The sequence below is a fragment of the Aquarana catesbeiana genome, linkage group LG12 (genome assembly GCF_042186555.1).
Source record: "Aquarana catesbeiana isolate 2022-GZ linkage group LG12, ASM4218655v1, whole genome shotgun sequence".
Classification (NCBI taxonomy): domain Eukaryota; kingdom Metazoa; phylum Chordata; class Amphibia; order Anura; family Ranidae; genus Aquarana; species Aquarana catesbeiana.
In genome coordinates, this window is record NC_133335.1 from 51,192,931 (window position 1) to 51,208,249 (window position 15,319).

Genomic DNA, 15,319 nt, shown 5'->3' on the forward strand with positions numbered 1-15,319 from the left:
TCCAGTACATCCTTCCTGAGGACTGGTGCCCAGAACTGGACAGCATACTCCAGGTGCAGCCGGACCAGAGTCTCGTAGAGTGGGAGAATTATCGCTTTATCCCTGGAGTTAATTCCTTTTTTCACATTCAGCCATCCAGGCCGTATAGTGTGGATGGAGAAATCTGTTCAATTTTTGTATTTAGTAACCTTCCTGAGTTGACTATAAATCTGAAGACAGTACTTAATAAAGAACAATTTGGAATTTGTGTTGTTGTCTCCTTACTACGCAAGGACCTTCCACCACATGACAATGTTAGGACATGCTGACTGGCTGCCTGGGTGACACCGCAGAATGGGCGTAAGGGGAGATGATCACATGCCTACCGTACCTGAATGTACCCATACCAGTGCTGGAAAGGTAACTATTAGTAGCAAAGAATAAACAGTGCATTCGGAAAGTATTCACAGTGCTTCAATTTTTTTTCACATTTTATTATGTTACATCCTTATTCCAAAATGGATTGAATTCATTATTGTCCTCAAATTCTACAAACAATACCCCATAATGACAACATGAAGGAAGTTTGTTTGAAATCTTTGCAAATTTATTAAAAAGAAAACAACATCCCATGTACATAAGTATTCACAGCCTTTGCTCAATACTTTGTTGAAGCACCTTTGACAGCAATTATAGCCTCAAGTCTTTCTGATGTGCAGCACTGTTGTTGCACTGATGTGGGCGCTGATGGGTGGCACTGATGGGTGGCACTGTGGGCACTGATGGGTGGCACTGTGGGCACTGATTGATAGCACTGCGGGCACTGATGGGTGACGCTGGTGGGCACTGGTAGGCGGCACTGCTGCCTATTGCTGTGTCACATTAGATCGCCGTGATCGGGACTATGTCCCGATCACGGCCGCTGGTGATGGGGTTTTTTTTTTCCTCCTCACGCTGTCAGCGCGAGGAGGAAAAATAGCCGATTACCGGCTCTGCTTACATCACATGATCAGCTGTCATTGGCTGATAGCTGATCATGTGGTAAGGGGTAGGGACCGACCCCTTACTCTGATCTGTGATCAGGCGAGTTTCATAGACTCGCTGATCACCGAGCGCGCCGCGCGCGCCCTGCAGGGGGCGCGCAGGCCGCTCGTGCACGGGACGACGTGAATGGGTAGGGGTACGATGTACCCCATACTCATTCACATGGGGGGGGGGGGCCGGGATCTGGGGCCCCCTTATTAAAGGGGGCTCCCGGATTCCGATAAGCCCCCCGCCCGCAGACCCCGACAACCAACGGCCAGGGTTGTCGGGAAGAGGCCCTTGTCCTCATCAACATGGGGACAAGGTGCTTTGGGGTGGGGGGCGCAGGGCGCCCCCTCCCCCGAAGCACCCACCCCCCCATGTTGAGGGCATGCGGCCTGGTACGGCTCGGGGGGGGCACTCACTCGTCCCCACCACCTTTCCTGACCGGCCGGGCTGCGTGCTCAGATAAGGGTCTGGTATGGATTTGGGGGGGGACCCCCACGCCGTTTTTTCGGCGTAGAGGGTTCCCCTTGAAATCCATACCAGACCGAAGGGCCTGGTATGCTCTTGGAGGGGGAACCCATGCCGTTTTTTTATTTAAAATTTGGCATGGAGTTCCCCCTCAAGATCATCTAAGCACAAGTTGCATGCCAAAGTCGGATCATGCGAGACGGCGATCCGACTTCAATGATAGTGAATGGGCTGAAGTAGGATCAAAGTCGGACCAAAGTAGTACAGGGAGCATTTCTAAAGTCGGAACGACTTGTGTCGGACCAGTTAGGACGGTTCCCATAGGGAAGCATTGATTTTCACACGTCATGCGACATGAGCTCCCAATGTCGGAGTGTTTGTCGCACTAGTGTGAACCCGGCCTCAAGGATGATCAGTGGAAACAGGAGGCACCTGAGCTCAATTTTGAGTTTCATGGCAAAGGCTGTGAATACTTATGTACATGTGATTTTTTTTTTAATAAATTTGCAAAGATTTCAAACAAACTTCTTTCACGTTGTCGTTATGGGGTATTGTTTGAAGGTTTTTGAGAAAAAGAATTCATTTAATCAACCTTGGACTAAGGCTGCAACATAACAAAATGTGGAAAAAGTGAAGCGCTGTGAATACTTTCCGGATGCACTGTAGTTACTTTTTCCTAAATGAGCAAAGTGACAGGTTCACTTGAAGACATCAATAGAAGACATTTTCATTATTATGAGTGTAATAAACCAGAAAAGGCTGTCCCTGTCTTCCCAGAAGCACCTATTAATATATCTGTGCAGCAGGTGCTGCCTTTCAAGGATCCACATGCTGCGCTGCTACTTAATGAGTAACCGTAATTACCAGCTCGCCTCTGGTTACTATTGTGTTGGGGCCTTTGATCTTCAACGAGATGTATGTGCACATGAAATATATATGTTTGTTTCTGGAACAGATCCTGTTAATATTGAATTATTCGGAATACATACCCTGTGCATCCTGCACATTCATAGCACTGAGGGTCAGTGTGAACCCAGACATGGTTCTTTGTTTCTCTACCAGCAGCCCTTGTGGCCCACCAAATGATTTTGGAAGATGATCTCTGCTCACCATCATCTGTAATGGGGATGTGGACATGTGGTGCTGAATAACATTTTCCATCCCTGCTTTCAAAGTGTGATGTATTTTTTTTTTACTATTCCTCATAGCTTTTAATTGGTTATGACAGTATACATTGATCCAAGGTGTAAGCGAACATCTAATATATTACTTATATAAATATACTATATATATATACAGTATATTTGTGTGTAAACTCACATACACTATATTGCCAAAAGTATTGGGACACCTGCCTTACACGCACATAAACTTTAATGGCATCCCAGTCTAAAGCCTCGTACACACGATCGGATTTTCGGCAGGGAATTGTGTGATGACAGACTGTTTGTCTAAAATCCAACCGTTAGTGCGCTCCATCAGACAATTGTTGTCCAACTTTCCGCCAATAAATGTTGAATGGCAGGCTAGTAAATTTTCGCTGGACAAAGGTCTGTTGTCAGATTTTCCTATCATGTGTACACAAGTCCGTCACACAAAAGTACAAACACGCATGCTCGGAATCGATGATCACCAAACACGACATTAGCAGAAGGTGCCCAAAGGGTGGCGCTCAAGAGCTGAAATTCCTTGTAGTACGTCAATACGTTCGTGTTTGTTGGCTGTCAATCATGTGCCGTTAGCATGCAAGACAAGTTCCTGGCAAGTTCCGGACAAAAGTCTGATGCTCTGCTGGCCAACAATCCGATCGTATGTATGAGCCTTTAGTCTGTAGGGTTCAATATTGAGTTGGCCCACCATTTGCAGCTATAACAGCTTTAACCCTTCTGGGAAGGCTGTCCACAAGGTTTAGGAGTGTGTCTATGGGAATGTTTGACCATTTTTCCAGAAGTGCATTTGTGAGGGCAGGCACTGGTGTTGGACGAGAAGGCCTGCCTTGCCGTCTCCGCTCGAATTCATCCCAAAGGCATTCTATTGGGTTGAGGTCAGGACTCCGTGCAGCCAAGCCAAGTTCCTCCACCCAAAACTCGCTCATCCACACTATTTTGCCAAAAGTATTGGGCCACCCCTACAAATAATTTGGTGGAGGGGGGATTATGGTTTGGGGCTGTTTTTCAGGGGTTGGGCTTGGCCCCTTAGTTCCAGTGAAGGGAACTCTTAAGGTGTCAGCATACCAAGACATTTTGGACAATTTCATGCTCCCAACTTTGTTGGAACAGTTTGGGGATGGCCCCTTCCTGTTCCAACATGACTGAGCTAGTTAAGTTCCTCCACCCCAAACTCACTCATTCATGTCTTTATGGACCTTGCTTTGTACACTGGTGAGTCGTCATGTTGGAACAGGAAGGAGCCATCCTCAAACTGTTCCCACAAAGTTGGTAGCATAAAACTGTCCAAAATGTATTGTTATGCTGAAGCCTCAAAAGTCACTGGAACTAAGGGGGCAAGCCCAACACCTGAAAAACAACTCCAGACCATAAACCCCTCTCCACCAAATGATTTGGACCAGTGCACAAAGCAAGGTCCATAAAGACATGGATGAGTGAGTTTGGGGTGGAGGAACCTGACTGGACTGCACAGAGTCTTGACCTCAACCTGCTAGAACACCTTTGGGATAAATTAGAGGGGAGACTGCGAGCCAGGCCTTCCCGTCTACATCAGTGCCTGATCTCACAAAAGCATCTCTAGAAGAATGGTCAAACATTCCCATAGACACACTCCTAAACCTTGAGGACAGCCTTCCCAGAAGAGTTAAAGCTGTTATAGCTGCAAATGGGATGCCATTAAAGTTCATGTGCGTGTAAAGGCAGTACAATACTTTTGTTAATATAGTGTATATATGTAGCGCTGGTAGATTTTCAATCTACTGCTTATAGGTAAATTTAGTGGGTTATCTGTTCATACATAGTCAGATTTGCCTCTGTTCCAGCTCGGCTGAGTTGTATGTAATTTCACACTGTGCCTGTGGGTGTCGTTGTCACCATGGGTCGGTGTTGGAAAGGCAACACGTTAAAGCGTATGAGTGCTCCTCTGTCCCGGGGATAACTCGGTGGAGGTGGTCCTCCGAGTTGCATTCTGGGAGAGGGTATTTATGGGACAGACGCCATGTTTAGGGGTTCATTTTCGTTCCACCTGCTGGCCCTCCTGGCCGACAGGTATGTGCTAGGAGTACTACCTCGTGTTCCTCCGACCGGGGGGCCCACGTTGCTGCAGTGTGGGTGGGCCCAGAAGCCTGTCTGGGGCCTACCACAGCGGCAGAGGAATGGTCCTGGGCTGTCTGTCCTAGAGGGAAGAAGCTGGACAACCGAGGAGATCCCAGGGGAGGACCCATCATGGAAGGATCATGCAGAGTGCTGGTCTGGAGAGGGGCCTGGTGACTCGGTTGGAGGACGTATCCTAAAGTAATCCTATCGCATAGTACTGCCTGGTCGGCTTAAAGGTTCTAGTGCTGTGTTTGCTATTCATCGTAAACCATTACATCCTGTGGCAGAGGATCATACGGGTTTCTATTCCATTCAAGTCTGTGGCAGAGACTTTTGTTCGTGCTGCGTACTGGCTGCTAGGTTAGTGAGAGAAACCTATCCAGGCGGGCAAAGATTCAACTCTAAAAAGAGAGTACATTCATCTACAAGATTCCAATTCCTAATACTACACTAAGAAAAGGTATATGAACTTCCCTGCAACTCTTCTTCTACCTCTTTTCTGCTACTTCTTTCAATTACGTTTATTAAAGCATTGGAAAAGATACTCAAGTGTCCGGTGCCTACATTGTCTGGTATTAAACTCAACGGGACCCTAGACCCGGTTCTGGTGAAATTGAGGTAATGAAGGTTACGGTAACAGCCCGCTTTAAACCAGCAGCTCCACCGAGAGTTATTGCTACATATACACATATATATATATATATATATATATATATATATATATATATATATATATATATATATATATATATATATATATATTACAGTAAACTCACATATCTACTAAAAAAAAAAAAAAACCTTTTAATTCTGCTTGGCAAGTTTTCTAATCCAGACATCACAGCCACACTCCACAGCCAGGTCCGGATGATTTATTTTTCCTCAATACAGTTTTGTCCATAATATTTGAAAAAGAATGGCACAACGATGCGTGAATTTGTATAGTGTCCAAAATCATGACACACAATTAAAGTCCTAAAAAGTCCAACTGTGGCCGATGGGAACACTTTAGGCTGCTGTTCCTCTCAACTTAAGGAACTTGGGTAGCCCTGTAAATGTCAGAAAGAAAGAAAGAGGGCGCCACCTTCTAAGTGTAGGTTATTAGTAACTGAATAAAAGCACAAATATAATGCTATCACTTAAAGTGTTTGTTACCCCAACACTTCATATTCCTGATAGGTGCCTGCTGTACCATGTACTTGTATGAGAAAGTATCCTGTTCTCTTTATATTGCTTCCTTTGTGTGAAATCCCTGGTGTACTTGACAGTCCCTCTGCTATTCTATTAAAAACTGACCACACTTAGCAGGAGAGCACAATGTGGTTAGTTCTCTAGCTATGCTGGGAACTCAATATGCTCTCCTCCAATGATCATACTTGTCCTGACACGCCCCCACTGCACAGCCATTTTCTGGGTAATCAGTGTGCTGCTGCTGCTGCTTCTCCTCCCCCAGCTCTTATGAAGCTGAGAACATAGGAAATGTGATCACTTGCAACAAAGGGAAACAAGGTATTTATATATATATTTTTTATATCTATACAGAAATGTTTTGCACTTCATTTCTATTGTAAACTGAATGGGTTGTTTTACAAGATGAGCGTTTACAATCACTTTAATGATGGTAGATACTGGCATGTAGTCAGGCATCAGGCTATGAATCTAATAACTGGAGCTTGATGATTGGAGGTGAGAATATAGAGATGAGCTCCTGCTTCTTTGTGATCCATCATAGTGTGGAAAAAACTGTCCACAAGAAAGGGGGAGAGGGCGCCACCCTCTAAGTGTAGTTTATTAGTATCTGAATAAAAGCACAAATATAATGCATATAATGATAATAGAGGCTAGCATGTAGCAAAGATATGGTCCGATCAGTCCATTCTGATATTGATCATCTGCTGGAGAAGAGGAAGAGTGTAGCCTCAGCTGCTTCCATGCTACACTCTGCTTGTCATGGCCATCTTCCTGCTGAACTCTGCAGTTAGCCAGTAGGTTCTCCATCTCTAGCAGGTGATCTATGTCGGGGTGGACTGATCAGATCTTTGCTACATGACAGTCTTTAATATCATTAAAGTGGAACGACACTGCATCTGAGCACCACAAACCAAAAACGCTATTTAATTCATTTTTAATATTCAAAGCAAACTCCCCCATCCTCCCATGTCTCCATGCTTTATTTTGTTGAGGAACCACTTTGAAAAACACCCCCTATCATTTCTGACTGCGGCCATCTTGAGTAAGGGCAGATAATTCATGTAGCGTTTAATCCCTGGAATCCATCTGCCCTTAGCTCAGGCATGCAGGCAGGAGGGCATGCTTAGCTGAGAAAACCTCTTCTCCCCTCCTGAAGACTCCTGGGATGTATGACATAATTTGCCTAGGCCTGGAAACCAGGAAGTGACTAAAGAAATGTAAAAAATGTATAAAACTAGTAAATATTATATAATTTCCTACCTATTTACTAATGCTAGCAGAATAAGGATTAAAAATAGTCAATGTTGATTGGCAGAGTGAAGTTCCGCCTTAAGTGAGTGCATTATATTTGTGTTTTTATTCAGTTACTGATAAACTACACTTAGAAGGTGGCGCCCTCTTTCTTGTGGACAGTTTCGTCTAGGATTAGATCACGAAGAAGCAGGAGCTTTCCTCCAATCATCAAGTTCCATTTATTAGAGTCACAGCCTTATGCCTGACTGGCTTACAGTACTGCCCTTTTCTGTTCTGGTCTGAATGCTCGTGTGCAGTGGAGTACAGCAGGTCAGTACATAGACAGATTGAGGTATCAAAAAACATGTAAGTATATGTAGGGAATTAATAACTGGCTTATCTGGGGCTCTATTACACTCTAAAAGTTTCAGATGGCCTCTTGAGAAGTTCCATCATCCAACAAAGTCAGCCAATGAAAACGTAATCCTGTCCAGGAAACAAATAATATTATGTGCCGTCAAATCAATGTCAACTCCTGGTGACCACATGGATAGTGTTTCTCCAGAATAATCTGACTTCCGTTTGGTTCTTAGATCTTCGCAACATGTTCATAATTTCTGTTACTGTACCCATCCACTTTATTGCTGGTCATCCTCTTCCTCTTTTACTTCAATTTTTATGAGCATAATTGTTCTTTTTTTTCCATTGAGTCGGTTCTTCTCATAATTTTTCCAAAATAGGACAACTTCTCCCTCATCATCTGGCCAAGGCCAACAGTACACTTTGGTGAAGGTCCCCAAGATCTACATTCATCTATAGATCCATTATGATTTTGAAACAGCTGGATATGTCAGAATTCCTAATGGGCTTTCTTCATGGTTCAAATATGCCAGTCTGGAGGGTTAGGTGTTGCCAACCACCTGAATGAAAATGCTGGGAGCTGAACGGAGGATAGAGGCTGGACTGTAAATGTAAAAGTTATAGGGAGTAGGGATGAAATGAGAGAAGAGGAGGAACAATGAATGGTGTCCAGACAGTGCCGGGACAAGGTCACCTAGAGCCCAGGGAGAACATACCGAACTGCGCCCCCCCCAATATGTATGAGCATTATATGTCAGCAAATATCCCCCACACACAAAAAATTGGGCACTAATCTGCGTGATTACCCCCCTAAGCATAAATCCCCCCCTCCCAGTGCAAATCGCCCCCCCCCAGGTGAAATCCCCCCTCCCAGTACAAATCTTTGCCTTCTCCATCCCAGATATCCCCCCAAAAAGTCACCCCTCCTAGCACAAATCCTCCACCCCCCCAAATTTCCCCTTTCCCCTCTGGGTACACATTCTCTCCTTCCCCTCTCTAAATTCACCTACTAGTATAAATATCTCCCCCATCCTAGCACAAACACCCCCCAATCATCCCTACTAGCACAAATCCTCCTTCTCCCAAAAAATAATTCTCCTCCGAGACCAATTTCCCTCCCTCCTCTACCATATCACCTCTTCTAGCACAAGCCCCCCAAATCCCCCCTCCTAGCACAACTCCTCTTCTCCCACCCCCCTCGCAACACAAATCCCCCTGAATCACCACTCCTTGAACCCTACCCCTTCAAATTTCCTCTTATAGAACAATTCGTTTACCCTGCTGCCCCCCAAACTCCTCCTCCTAACACAAATCCTCTCCCCCATCAATCTGTTCATGGTGCCCACCCATCTCACATAATACCACAGTGCCCAGGGCAGCTGACCCTCCTGCCCACCCCTTGTCCCGTTCAGATAATAAAAGAGCATTTTGGTTGATTACCTCACCAACATGATGATGCAGCCTGCCACACTCCACTAACTCAAGAGTGTACAGCGGGCAAAGTTGGGTATATTCAGGTTGCACATTTTGGAATTCTCAATGGGCTTCCTTTATGGTTCAGATCTACACATCATTACACACTTGCATAGTTCAGAAACAGGTGTTCCAATATTAACAAGTTACTTGAACAAAGGTGGGTTTGGTGGTGAGGTGGCAAGATGCAGGGAGGCTGTGTGCTCTGTATGATTTCCAAACTATCATTTTCAGCTTTGATATTGGAATACCTTTCAAAACCTACAGGCCCTTGGTAGGGCGTTCTCTCTATTAGATCTGGTGACACCTCTCCCACCGATGGTGTCACATCACTCATTTGGCACCTCTTTTAAAAAAGAAAATATCCTTAGGGACTTATTGCATTTTTGTTGCTGGAAGTCAGTCCACCAGGTTGTTCTTTGCTAGGAGGTAAAGGGAGGAGGGGACACCTCCATGGCGGTAGGGCCCCTAAACAACGCCCTTAAAATGCCCACGGTTGGGCACAGGCAACTAAACTATACACACCATTGGAAAACTCAAGTTCCCAAACCTTCGTGGAGCCAGGAATATTTTGTAGCAGTACAGTTATCCACACACGCACATCTCAAGTTTTACAAGAAGCAACAATATTAGTTTGATCAGAGTCTGTTTAATGCCAAACTTTGCTTGGATTAATAATCCCCCAGAATGCTTTGCTTTTCATCGACCTGTTCTGTTTCACTTTAAAAGGTCCTATTTACATCCATTCATTTTTTTTTTTTTTGTTCCCATAACATACCAATAAATAGACAGATAGTAATTTGGCACAGTATCATTCAACCTCCTTCTAATAATACCCATTCACACCCCCTAGTGGCAGTCCCTCTCCCCCCCCATGCATCCCTTTGTTCAAAATATACAAATAAACCCCGCCCTCTTCTCTTAAAGGACAGTGCCAGATGTCTTGGTGTTACGTGACCACAGAAGCCTCTTCCTTCTGTCCTTCCTCTTGTTCTGTCACAAGATGGGGTTGCCAGGAATTGACACGGCTGCCGGCAGCTTCCTTGCCAGAACCAGTGGCATTGTCATTGTTATTAGGTGTGCATCTACATTGCATGAGTTGCTTTAGATGCAAATGTTTCTAAAACGTTAGAAGTTGATTCACAGTTTGAAGCTATATACAGCGGGGAAGAGGAAAGCTTGTACATACATGAGCATTAAGCATATTCAGTAACCCACACCGCTCCAATTTCACTTAGGCCTACAGGTACAGGGGAGATTAGTAGCTCAATCAAGCTACACTATATTGCCAGAAGTATTGGGACACCTGCCTTTACAGGAACTTTAATGACATCCCAGTCTTAGTCTGTAGGGTTCAATATTGAGTTGGCCCACCCTTTGCAGTTATAACAGCTTCAACTCTTCTGGGAAGGCTGTCCACTAGGTTTAGGAGTGTGTCTACATTTGACCAGTCTTCAAGACGCACATGTGTGATGTTGGGCGAGAAAGCCTGGCTCTCAGTCTCCGCTCTAATTCATCCCAAAGGTGTTCTATCGGGTTGAGGTCAGGCCAGTCAAGTTCCTCCACCCCAAACACGCTCATCCACACTATATTGCCAAAAGTATTGGGCCACCCCTCCACATCATTTGATTGGAGGGGGGATTATGGTGTGGGGTTGTTTTTCCAGGGGTTGGGCTTGGCCCCTTAGTTCCAGTAAAGGGAACACTTAACGCATCAGCATACCAAGACATTTTGGACAATTTCATGCTCCCAACTTTGTGGGAACAGTTTGGGGATGTCCCCTTCCTGTTCCAACATGACTGCGCACCAGTGTACAAAGCAAAGTCCATAAAGACATGGATGAGCGAGTTTGGGGTGGAGGAACATGACTGGCATGCACAGAGTCCTGACCTCAAACCCAACAGAACACCTTTAGGATGAATTAGTGTGGAGACTGCGAACCAGCCCTTCTTGTCCACATCAATGCCTGACCTCACAAATGTGTGCTGGAAGAATGGTCAAACATTCCCATAGACAAACTCCTAAACCTTGTTGACAGCCTTCCCAGAAGAGTTGAAGCTATTATAGATTCAAAGGGTGGGCCAACTTAATATTGAACCCTACGGACTAAGACTGGGATGCCATTAAAGTTCATGTGCGTGTAAAGGCAGGCGTCCCAATACTTTTGGCAATATAGAGTATCAAAATGGCTAAAGACTAATTGCTAGGAGTAGTAGTTGGTCATGGATGTGGATTCTTATGACGTAAACTAGACAAGCCCCATGACACAGTAAAAAAACTTTCATACTCACACATTGATCCAATCATGTAAGATTGGATCGCTACAAGATGCTACTGCATGCTGTAGCTGACACTATTGAAAGCCATGTGTTCCATCAATTGCTCCTCCTTGCAATTAATCTCTAATGATTTTAGTAGCATGGACTCCAAAACAACATACTCAAAGAGGCACTGGGAGCTTTTAGACTTGTAAGTGTAGTCATATAAAGAAAAATTTCCAACAAGCTAAATAGCTATAGCGAGGCGGCAAGGCACCCAACAGTAGCTCAAGCCATAGAAATACAGAAAGGAGCGCCAGACCAAAACCAAATAAAAGAGTCCAAGATCATTTTAGTTGTTGGGGAAAAAAAGTCATATAAAAATATCTAATGTGTTTCAGGGGCAATACCGCTCCCCCTTCATAGGACTCAACACTGTCAAGTTGTTGCTCCAAGTGGAAAGTTCAGTGCTGGTTTTAAAATACCTGAAGAGTCATTTTCTCTGAGTCCTTTCAAGTTTTATCATGTGTTAAGTCCTGATAAAGGGGAGTAGAGCGAGAAACGCGTTGGCTGATTTTTTATTACTATTTTTTTTTTTTTTACAAACAATGAAAATAATCTTGGGCTCTTTTATTTGGTTTTGATCTGGTGCTCCTTTCTGTATTTCTATCATTTTAGTAGCATGACTGAGCAAATAAAACTCCCCTGTGTATCTCTAACCTAAAAGAGGTCAGATCAGTGAAAGAGGGATTCTGATTGTTAAAGGCTTGCTGTACTTTTTTTTTACTGAAGCTCATTATTGTGTGTCTGTGATACATTTCAGTACACACATATACACTCTCACACATACAAAAGCCACACTTTTCATTGTCACTGCTATGTACAAGGTACAATCTGATCGTGCACACATGACCGTTTGAATGGCAGCATTAGCGCTCTTGAAACTCTAGATGCAAGGACCTCTTGGCCCACAGGGTGGTGCTGGGCCTGGATTGCAGCAAAACTGCACCTCAGTAGGGGCTTGAGGACCATTAACTGCTATAGATGTGCTAGGAAAAATTTTATAAAGGGACAGGAAGGGCAATTGACGCAGGTCCACAGAGAGATGTGGAGGCAATGGAGACTTACTTCCAAAATAGCTTCTGTAGACTTAAAAAAAGATAAGACTTAAACAAAAGCACTCTACCTCCCACATTTATATTCCACATATCAGCAGGGGATGCTGGTGCTTTCTCGGGCTCCTGTTAGCCTCATAACCATCAAACAAAAAGAAGGCGACACTCAGTTTCTGATCTTCTGTATATCATTTTTTTCATCCTTAGCTTACAATCAAAGCATCCTCAGCTTACAATAAAGGCACTAGCACCTCTGTCAAGCTTTGTAAGCTGAGGATGAAATAAAAGACATAGAAGATCAGAAACCGAATGCCGATTCTTTCGTTAATTAGATAAGACACTTCATCTGAAACAGGACAGCCTTCCTGCGCTCAATGATAATAGCAAGATGTTGTTCAGTATTGTAAGAGCTCTCAAGCCTTACGGGACTTTTTCCTTATTTTCCAAATCCAAGATCATTGCTAAGTCAGGAGATGCTTCACATCTCTTGCTTTACAAAAATGTAAAGGTGGACCATGGTGTCTATGAACAGCCCTGGTGAATGGTGTTTATCAGAAGCCCCTATGTTCAACATAATACAAAGAATTGCTATCTTGTGCGGTGTATAGTGATTATGCCATCACCTGCAGTGTTTTACCTCCCAATGCCCAAACAGTACCTGAGAATGCATCCAAATTCCTGGTCCCATGTTTATATGTTCTAACCGAGCTTTAGTTAGACATGCTCAAATGTGTCGCACCTTCAGGTAGAACCCCACCTCAGTGGAATTCACCAATATCTCCATCAATAAGCATGCAATCATTTTCAAGCCCTACAAACCTGTATATGTAAGACTAAATATATTCTAAACTTATTCTAACACCAGAGTCAGAGAATGTTAGACCCCCCCCCCCCACCCTCCTTTCCCCAGATGAACCCAAACTGTGCTGAAAAACAGCAGAAGCCACTTTGAATATAAGACTAGACCAGGCCTAATTTTGGGATCACAAAAGAGTAATAAGAAGTGTGGTTTAGTCTGTGATGGCCAAATTTGGTTGGATCCTAGCAGTTCCTAGATTCCCCAGATGAACCCAAACTATACTGAACAACATCAAAAGCCATTTTTATTAAGACTAGGCCAGGTCTAATTTTGAGAGCACAACATAGGAAAGGGTAATAAAAAGTTTGGTTTAGTCGGTAAAGGCCAGATTTGGTTGGATCCTAGCAGTTCCTAAATGTTTGGTAGGTCCTAGTAGGTGAATTTGGCTAATGCAGTCATTCATACACTCAGATTCATATACCTTACCTTATGTCAATTTCTCAGTTACTTAGCTATCCACTATGTATTTCACTACAGTGTACTAAGTGCTTGTACACTTTGGAGGAATTCATCTTGTAGGCTGCAGCAGAATTCCAGTAAATTCATTAGACGGTAGAATAAAGGGTTAGTCCACCAAAAATTGCCATTTGCAGTATATTACTCGGCAGATTCTTTTTTTATCTTGGGTTTCTATTACTAAGATCTCTACAGCCCAGTTCCCAGGTCTGCTTACCTTGGATTCCTATTGCAATGGGATTCATGGGTAAAAAAGGGTGGTATAAGATCATACTTCAGAAGGTAGATACAGCCAGTGGAATACTGAGTCACCAGCAGCATCCACCTGTAACTTAAAGGCCAAGTGTGGCCGATCTTGGGTTTACACCAAAGTGGACCTAATTTATCAAGGTATCTATTATAAAATATTTGTGTTATTTAGAACTACCAAACCCATCCAGCCTTTAGGGTTGCCGTTTGAAATGGAAAAATAAGGAAAAGGCTGATTGGTTGCCAGCAAGTAATTTGTATTCCGAACACCTTGATAAATTAGGTCCAGTGATGGGTTTGGTTCATAAAAAAGAAAAAAAAGTTGATAACCAACAAGATGGCAGGTCCATCACAACCTTGCTCCTGCTGTAAGCAAGCAGAAAAGGAAGGGAGTCACTACTGTCAAAAGAAAGCTTGGAACAGAGGAAGAGTGAATGGTACATACTTTCCTTGAGATGCCAAGGGCAGGTATTAGACAGAGACCACCAGCACAAACACAGCACAGGTACACGCAAAATCCAGGAGAAGAGGCCACAGTCATTGTCTAGGCCACCAGGGGGCAAAGGATCCCAGTCATTTCAAAGTCCTTATAAGATACAGCCAGTGGGGTCACTGAATACAATATCTTGCCATGTGGCACATTCCAAGGTCCACCAGGAATACATGAGCCTAAGGCCCACACAAATACATAGACACAGGCTACAGAGCTGCAGTCACGACACAACCAGCTGGAATCCCACCGTTGTCCGGTTAGATGTTGACAGAGAACCACAATCACACGTCCAGATGCGAGTAAGACTTCACCCCCATTGAATCACTGGAGTATTAAGTAAGATAAGAGGGGGGGCAGACCTCACTGGTGACACAGATCCTGCACTGGTGGGCAACCAGAAGCCACCATGGCCCCAACATTCCCTATTTTCTGTAATGTATACTCTAAGGAGGAGTAGGGCATTGAAGGGTCACAAGTTTCTTCTCTAATTCAGTGACCTGTGATAAGGAAAGAAAAAAAAAGAAAGCAGTATTAATAATAATTGATTGATATGCACTAAGAATGCTAATTGGCTACCCTCATTATATTAGTCTCTGATTATCAGATTTGGTGTAGTCTACACTATAGGAAACTACTGGTTTTATATTTTTCAGGTCAATGGCTACTCGTAGCAAGTTGCGATACTAAAGGTCTCCATAAGGTGACTCATTCTTAGGTTATACACTAATAGCTAATAGCAGCCAGTCCAGGCTAATCCTATGTAAACTTAAACCTGCACCCACCCCCATTCTAAGCCCTATACTAACTAGCCTGTAGAGGAAAGATGTCTTACCTATTCCCTGGCCTCTCCAGTCCACTCACATGATCGGCTCCCAGTGCTGGCTTTAGGGTAG

At 44.0% G+C, this 15,319-nt stretch overlaps 1 protein-coding gene across 1 annotated transcript in view; it reads right to left on the bottom strand.

Annotated features, from left to right (window-relative positions):
- Window positions 1–9,625: 9,625 nt before the first annotated feature.
- The window catches only part of PPP1R9B (protein phosphatase 1 regulatory subunit 9B), a 69,077-nt gene continuing 63,383 nt past the window's right edge, over window positions 9,626–15,319 (bottom strand). Inside the window, exon 10 of the mRNA XM_073607773.1 lies at window positions 9,626–14,923. Within this exon, the coding sequence (XP_073463874.1) occupies window positions 14,870–14,923 (54 nt within the window). The 3' untranslated portion in view covers window positions 9,626–14,869. The remainder of the gene's footprint in view (window positions 14,924–15,319) is intronic.